This window comes from Humulus lupulus, chromosome X, assembly GCF_963169125.1.
Source record: "Humulus lupulus chromosome X, drHumLupu1.1, whole genome shotgun sequence".
Classification (NCBI taxonomy): Eukaryota; Viridiplantae; Streptophyta; class Magnoliopsida; order Rosales; family Cannabaceae; genus Humulus; species Humulus lupulus.
In genome coordinates this window covers 153,734,418-153,743,271 of record NC_084802.1, presented here as the reverse complement: position 1 = coordinate 153,743,271, position 8,854 = coordinate 153,734,418, and the positions used below count along the sequence as shown (strand labels likewise).

The 8,854-nt window shown below is 39.3% G+C and overlaps 1 protein-coding gene across 1 annotated transcript; it reads right to left on the bottom strand.

Annotated features, from left to right (window-relative positions):
• Positions 1-297: 297 nt before the first annotated feature.
• Positions 298-915, bottom strand: LOC133806380 (uncharacterized). Its single transcript, XM_062244489.1, has 2 exons — positions 814-915; positions 298-690 (listed from the first exon to the last, which is right to left on the bottom strand). The coding sequence occupies exons 1-2, from the start codon at positions 913-915 to the stop codon at positions 298-300; spliced, it is 495 nt and encodes a 164-aa protein (XP_062100473.1).
• Between the last annotated feature and the right edge of the window lie 7,939 nt (positions 916-8,854).

Genomic DNA, 8,854 nt, shown 5'->3' with positions numbered 1-8,854 from the left:
AATGTATTTTATGCCCAAAATATATTTTCCATAGTTTATCATTTTATTTTCGGAGATTTTTTATCCGATTAGGGTTTTTGTGTTGGTCCAAGACTGAAAGTCTTATCCTGAATTTTTATCACACTATTCATAATTTGGCTAGCAATAACTCATGGAATTAAATTCCAAACAAATATAATATTATTTAAAATAATGTTCTTAACTCGGGGAAAAAAATCCCGACCTGAGTCATTTAAAGGTACCCGAAATGCAGGGCATTACAATACCTACAATTTATAGAGGTTTCATCCTCGAAACTTAAAACAAATGAGGATACAAAAACCTTATCTTGTCTTCTATTTCCCAGGTCACCTCTTCTATGCTGTGGTTACACCAGTGCACTTTTACCAATGGCATAGTCATGTTCCTCAAAACTTTTTCCTTCCTGTCTACAATCATCACCGCCTTCTCCTCATTAACGAATTGAGGATCAATGCTTAGCTTCTCATAGCTGAGTACATGTGAGGGATTGTGCACGTATTTTCTCAACATGGATACATGAAACACGTCATGCACCTTAGACAAGGCGGGCAGAAGAGCTAAATGATAAGCTACTTCCCCAATCCTTTCGATGATTTTGAAAGGTCCAACGAACCTTGGGCTAAGCTTTCCTTTCTTCTCGAACCGCATAGCCCATCGTAGTGGAGCTACCTTTAGGAGCACATTATCACCAACCTCAAATGCCCGGGGTCTCCTGTGTTGGTCGACATATTTTCGTTGTCAATCTACCGAAGTTTGCAAGTGTTGCCTTATCTGCCTGATGTCCTCGATAACCTGATAAGCCTCATCCAATCTGAGAAACTTTCTTTCACCGGCCTCATGCCAGTGAATCAGTGATCGACTGTTCCTTTCGTACAAAGCCTCATACAGAGCCATCTTTATGGAATCATGATAGCTGTTGTTGTAAGCGAACTCTATTAGTGGAAGCTTCTCATTCCATGACCCTTGAAAGTCGAGCACGCAGGATTTTAGCATATCTTCTAGATTCTGAAGTGTTTGTTCACTTTGACCATTTGTTTGTGGGTGGAAATAGGTGTTGAACTTCAATTTAGTACCCAACCTCATTTGGATTCAATCCCAGAATGCCAAGGTGAAACGTCCATCGCGATCAAATATGATGGAGTTGGGTACACCATACAGTCTCATTATTTCTGCAATGTAAATATCTGCCAACTTATGTGCCCTATAAGTTACCTTGATTAGCAAGAAATGGGCAGAATTAGTCAGCCTATCTATGACAACCCAAATAGCATCGTGCCCCTTGGGAGTGGTTGGTAGACCTGTGACAATGTCCATAGTGACCATCTCCCACTTCCATTCTGGAATTTCTAAGGATTGCAACAATTTGGTTGACCGTTGATGCTCAACCTTTGTCTACTGACAAGTCAAGTAGTGTGCCACATATTCTGTTATCTCCTTTTTCATCCCAGGCCACCAAAAGTACTTCTTCAAGTTCTGGTACATTTTTGTGGTGCTCGAATGCATGACATAAGGAGCATTATGTCCCTAAAAAAAGATCTACTTCTTGATTTCGTCATCGTTCGGAACACATATTCTACCCTTGAACCCCAGTACTCCGTCGTCGAAGATATGGAATCCTGGTCGCACCTCCTTCCTCACTTCGTACATCAGTCTTTGTACCCAAGGATCGACTAACTGCCCCCCTTTGTAGCTTCCATAATTGTAGGCTTGCTAGATAGGTTAGCCAATTGACCGACTACTTTCTCCAAATCCAAGGTAGCAAGGTCGGCACGTAACTACTGCAAAATCTCTTTTGTTGTCATCATGTAAGCCCTTGGTTGTTGACTCAATGCATCCGCCACCTTGTTTGCTTTTTGCGGGTGGTACATAATGTCGTAGTCATTGTCGTTGAATAACTCCAGCCATCGACGTTGTCTCATATTCAATTCCTTCTGATTGAAGAAATACTTCACGCTTTTGTGATTAGTGTAGATGTCACAGTGTATACCATACAGGTAGTGCCTTCAAATTTTCAGTGTGAAAACCACCACTGCCAACTCCATGTCATGAGTGGGATAGTTCTCATAATTCAATAGTTTTCGAGCAGCATAAGCAATTGCTTTTCCGTGCTATATCAGCACTGCTCCTAACCCTTGGCTTGAGGCGTCACTATAAATCGTATATCCCTCTATGCCGTTAGGGATTGTTAGCACTGGGGTAGTCGTCAATCTCATTTTTCAGCTCCTAAAAACTCTTCTCGCACTTGTCAGTCCATTCATACTTGATGATTTTGCAGGTGAGGGTGGTCATCGGTGTGGCTATTTTGGAAAATCCTTCCACAAATTGCAAGTAATATTTCACTAATCCAAAAAAACTTCTAACCTCATGATCATTTTTCGGAGGTTTCCACTACTTAACAGCTTCTATCATGTCGGGATCGACTAAAATTCTGTCTCCCGACACCATGTGCCTGAGAAAACTAACTTTCTCTAGTCGGAATTCACACTAGGAAAACTTTGCGTAAAGCTTTTCATCTTGCATACATTGAAGAACCAATTCTAGATGCGTTGCATGCTCTTTTTGGCTTTTCAATTATATTATAACACCATCAATGAACACGACAATGAACTTATCCAAATACTCATGAAATACGCGATTCAGGCGTTGGTTAATCCAAAGGACGCCACTGAGAACTCGTAGTGACCATAGCGCGTTCTAAAGGTCGTCTTTGGTATATCCATCTCCTTAACCTTGTGTTGATGGTAGCCCAATCGCAGGTCTATTTTGGAGAATCCGACACTCCTTGCAGTTGATAAAAAAAATCGTCGATCCTGGGCAATGGATATCAGTTCTTGATCATCACTTTGTTCAACTCCTGATAGTCAATGCACAATCTCATCAAGCCTTCTTTCTTCTTCAGGAATAAGATTGGGGCTCCCCATGGAGAATGGCTTGGCCTTATGAACTTCTTGTCCAGTAACTCATTCAGTTGCGATTGAAACTCCTTGAGTTCAGCTGACGTCATCATGTAAGGAGTCTTTGAGATCAGCACAGTTCCCAGGAATCCCTGGGAGATCTTTGGGAAATACGTCAAGAAACTTGCACATAACCGGTACATGAGAAGGTTGTTGACCCGTCTCTTTATCCTTATCCACTATGCTTGCCAAAAAACTGATGCATTCGTCACTCAACATTTTTCTCGCCTTCATTGCAGAAATCACGGGGCACTTCTTTTCTCTTGATGTACCCTTGAACTCGAATGGTTCATCTCCCGCTGGGGTGAAGACCGCATTTTTGTGCTTGCAATTAACAATGACTCCATATTTTGTTAACCAATCCATCTCAAATGTGACATCATATTCATGTAGGTCCAAGAATAATAGATCCAGTGTCAGCTCATGACCATCTACCCAAACTGGTACAACTCTAACCCATGTCCGCACCAGCATATCCTCTCCCAAAGGCAAGGATACCCCACAAATAGCAGGCATAGGCTTAGGCATTCTAATTAATTTTTCCACAAAGGATGCACATACAAAAGAATGTGATGCACCAGTATTCGATAATGCATATGCCGAGGTTTGGGCAATTGAAATCTGACTTGACACCATATCAGATGGTTCAGTTCCTTTGTCGCTTTGGCTAAGCGCATAAACTCGAGGCGGAGCTCCAATTTTTTATTTTGCTGGTCATTTCTGTTTCCCTTGGCTGACATTCGATACTCTTTAGAAACATTCCACGACTTTCCACAGTTATAACATACCCCACACTCGCCCCGATGGCGTTGGTTACACTTGTTGCACATTGGCCATTGTTCAAACTCACATCTCGGCTGTTTGTTTGGAATAGTCATTGCCTGATTGGGAGGTCCTCCTTTTCTTTTGTTATTTCCCCCAGCATTCGGCCTTAAGCCACTTGGATTGTTTGTCCTCCTCGAGTCCTGGACGAACCTCAGGTTTAACTTTCCTCTTGGCCCATTCTGATTGGCCTGAAACTGTCAGGGGTTGTTGGGAGTGTACCTCTTATCTTCATTCTTCTATGGTTCTGGCTTGTCCGACATAGCCCAAGACTCTTGGCAAAGATCCTGCTCCACAGCTTCTATATACGTTTCTAGGCCAGTCCTACCAGTGTCTACACACTTAGCAATGTCTTTGTGCAGGCCCTTAATGAAACTTTAGATCTTCTTCTCTTTAGTGTTCACTTGGTTCTTCACGAACCTAGACAGCTGGTCGAATTTTTGAACGTAGTCCTGCACGGTTGACGTTCCCCACTTCAGATTTGTGAACTCATTCACTTTGTGCTCGATCACTGCCCTACTAAAGTACTTGGCATTGAACAAGGTCAAGAACTCTGGCCATTCCATCTCGACATCATTATGCCTTTTCTTGGCTGCATCCCACCAAATGGAAAACTACCTTCTCTCTCTTGGTAGTTCCAATGATGTCGAAGATCCTTTATGAGATAATGATCCATTCCTCAACCACTGATGGGTCAGAGGTCCCCTCAAACGTAGGTGGGTTCTGGTTGCCGAACCATTTTGAGACAGGTTTCACTCGAGCAGCTCTTGGTGCTTCTACTGGTGGTACATGTTTCTCAATGACAACCTACTGGCCAGGGTTCCATTCTTCATTGTTTTCGGGTGGTATTTCATTGTTTGTGGGTGGTACTTCGTTGTTTTGAGTGTTATTGGGTGGCATGGGTAGTCGTCCCAAAAGGGTATTAAACCTTTCAGCTTGGAGGGCACCAGAGTCCTCCTGTCTCTTTCGCCCTCTTTCAATTTGGGCTCCCTATGTCTCAACTAGCCTTTGTGATGTGATTCTAAATGATTTGAACCTCAATAAGAATAATGGGACCCCAAAAAAAAAATATTTAGAACAAGGAGGCCTTGGATCGTTCTAAAAATCAGATTCTATAAAAACAAAGAACCTTGACCCGTTATCTATAAATAGATAAAAACCAAAGGTATAAGAAAGATATGAGAAGCCACACTCAAGAAATGAGAAGGATTGTGAGTGATAAGTCAAGGATTTGAATGCCACAAGAAGGAACTTGAAAAGTTCTAAGAAGTTCTTTGAAGAACCAAAGAGAGAAAACACTCTAAAAATATATTAATTCCAATATGATTTGCAAGCTCGTATGTCCCCCTATTTATACTTGGAACTACCCTTCAATTCTAGACTATTAGACTTCTAAAAAGTAGCTAAATAGCTGAATACAAAATGTCTTAATTTAACCAATAGAAATATAACTAAATGGCATAAATAAAACATAAATATATGTCGATAACTCCTCCAAACAGAAAGGCCACATTTTGGGAGGTTAACCAACCCTTTAAATTGCTTCAATAATAATAACTAGACATTGATGTCCATTTTGAGTCATTTCTGACTTTATCTTTCCATAATCAGCCCATATATCTTGGATTAGCCCATTAAGTGCTTCTTTGAACCTTCTAGCTCTTGCTCTTGTAAATGGCCCAATTGGAACTTGCAATGACTGTTTTAGTGTTGCTCCTTTGTTCTCATCACTTTGCAGATTATTCATCTACTCGTCTATCTTGTGAACTCTAGCAGCTTGGGTTGGAGCTCTAGCGGTAGGCACGTTCTAAGCTCTAGTTGCAGGCGCAGCTTGGCCCCGGCCAGCAACACCCCTTCCTCTCTGAGCTCTTGTCCTTGCCATTTGTTTGATTTAAAATCAAAAAGCTCCTAAACGCATAGAGACAAGAATTTAATTACAACATAGATAGTTATTTAATATCATATTTAAGCACCCCAAACATATCAAACACTTTTTAATAATAGTTAGCAACTTTACTTCATAACTTATACCATATACAACAAAGTTTTAAGTTAGGGTTGGCCATTATAAGGGATTCATAAAATTAGCCCTAAAAAGTTGACTTATATCCCTGCCAGAACAATTACTTATTTTCTTAAATATATATAAGGTAGGTACATAATTCAAATGTATGTGGGTTCCTAACACCTATGTAGCCCCTAACACCTAGTCAGTGTCGCTATCAGTGGCCATATCCAAGCCATCCTCAAGATTCTCCTCACGATCCTCCTCAGGTTCCTCCTCGATCTGGTCCATCGGCTCCTCATAGGAAAGTTCCCCATCGTCGAGTTCCTCTTTAGCCACTTACTCCACTGGCAGGTTCTCAAGTATAACTGGGGCCTCTACTGCCACTGGGTTTGCTGCTTCTAGTTGATGTACTGCCTCTACAACATGTGCTTGGGCATTTTATGCAGCAAGGAGCTCGCAGAAGTCCATATGCCACTTTGACCTCCTACCCAGAGGTCTGAAGGTCATCTTAATTGATATGTTGAAGGCAGTCCAGTATGGAGTGGCTAGCCTCGAGTACCTCTCTTGGTACACCAAAGAAAGGTTGCGCCTCTCAAATACAAACTTGCAAATCTTACCTTAGAGGGTATGCCGATGTCATCGAATATGATGTTTAGCGAGTAAGTCCATGCCCAGAATTCTTCAGAATGGGTTTCTCTATTGAATATGGCAGGTGCGACGTTGGTGATGGCACAATAGATCTGGGTATTTCACTGGTGGTCATACACTATAGGTGGGTCGACTACAATGGGATCAATCACCATAGGTTCGTCAGCCATTTTTACTAACCTATAATTTATAAAATTTAGGTAAGTAAAAAGAAAAACAACACACTAAAAGAAGAGAGAGTATTTACAATGAGTGTCGATCTATCTTTGTGAAATGTACATGTGGGTTGTCTACAGAATCGGCTAAACTCGAGCGTTGATACCAATTGTAACATCTCGGATTTTTAAGACTCGATAATGCAGAAATATTAACATTTTTATTTAACGAAATGTCTCAAAAACCCATATATAAAGGGAACTTTTTAAAGTCATATGGCCATACTTAATATTTAATGTAAACATAGTTTATGAAAAGTAAACTGAGCCTCATTAATGAAAATAAAAAAAACATTTCCAAAAACAAAACAACTTCCCAAAAGTTTGGTCCAGATGTACATTTAGAAAGTAGACTCCAGCGCTCACTTCTCTGCTTGCCCTTGTTCTTACCTACAACAGGGAACAACTAGGTAAGCGAAAATGCTTAGTAAGTTCAAATTTAAAACAAAAGCATGTGGAGAGGACAGGTGGTCATAGACTAAGTCCCTTACCACTGATAACAATAGCTCAACAAAATTAGGGTTCCGGATCCACCCGGATCCTAAGAAATTAATTTCAAGAACGTAAAAGTGTCCTGGAAAATTTATGGTTATGTCTGATAACCAATAGCAAACTATTTCAGTTAAACAGATAAATCGCTACACTCAGAAAATCCCAGAGCAAATAGATATAATATATCAAAATATAATTCGAGACCAACGCTCGACAATTTCTAATAATTCGGTCGAACCACGCCCTCCAACATATTTGCTAATCAATAGGGGAGTACCGAGTCTCAACACTAAGATCTAGCCAATAAATATCCCCATCAAGGGTAACTATCGAGTTACCTAGGGCATCGCTACTTATCAAAAAGTAAATCCCTCACAAGGGTAACCATCTAGTTACCTAGGACATTGATACTATTCAAGAGTGTAATCGAAGTTACACGGGTTTACAGAGACTTCTATGTTATTCAGTGTTGCTGGCAAGCAGTTGCCCTTAGGGTGTTCAACCTCACTCAAACTTGACAACCCCTAGTATCTCTAGGCACTCTCACTGAATGGCCAATATTCACAGTTGCTATCTGGGAATAACTTATCAGAGCACTTGTTTGGGTTCTAACTATTCAATGATTAAGTAAGCATGAGGGCCCCTAGGTTTAAACTAGAAATCCTCACCTCTTGGCAATTTGTCGCGGTAGTGAACCAAACATATTAAAATCAAACAAGCAGTATGAAGGGGATCAACCGTCTAGGATATGACAGATATCTACCAGTCATATTTTCTGAATTAACACCTACTAGACTAACGTCTCTATGTAAACTTTCTACGACAATGTATATATGTGCATGTGTCTCTATACTAACATACATTACACTAGTCATTGCATGTTGTAGCCACACAATAGAAGTTGACTTACTTGGAGTCCTTAGCTCTTAGAAGGATTTCACCCTCCAACGTATAGTCCAGTTATGCTTAGCCAATACTGTAATTATTCATACAGTATACTCGGATTAATTATGACACTCATAATTCATTATTATTATTTTGGGCAGTTTGATCATTTTCAAAATCATTTGTAAGGATTAAAGATCCTTATTTAGTTTTATACCAATTCGAGAAATTCATACGCAAAAATTTGAGACTAAACCCTAAGTCTCAAGGAGACCTATCCTATGGTCTCAATACCTAGGCTCGGGTATCGTAATAGTATTTCTCATAATCCTCTAAAAATCTTATTCTTTAAAAGTTTCGCTATTAACCCGTACTTTCGACAAGTCAGTTAAATATATAAAAGATTTTAGCTGGTATGATAACCAGAAAATATTAATTAAATTCCTCAATTGTTTTTCAAGAAAATAATCTCTTAATTTTCCTTTTATTTTTCCTAAGGTTTTAATTTCTAAAAACTGTTTTAAGAAAGAAGCCTAATTTTAATTTAATTAAGAAAAACCGTTAATAATTGATTATTTTGACTAGTTCATTCACCAAAGTCAATTAATCAAGTTCACTTAATTATTTTCTCAAAATATAGGATTTTAAAATATTTTTTATTTATTAAATTTATTAATAAATTAAATCTTTTATATTTAGAAAGAATAAAAATAATTCTCACTAATCTTAAAGTGGTATTTTAGGTCAAAATGTTTTTAGAATTACCAAGTCTTTATCTTGCAATATGCACAAAAATGTTTTTTTTTTCT

Coding starts and splice junctions, on each gene's coding strand:
- LOC133806380 (XM_062244489.1), bottom strand. CDS start 915: ATGGCTCTGTATGAGGCTTTGTACGAAAGGAACAGTCGATCACTGATT. Junction 691..813: donor GATTGGATGAGGCTTATCAG/GTTATCGAGGAC, acceptor GTGCTCCTAAAG/GTAGCTCCACTACGATGGGC.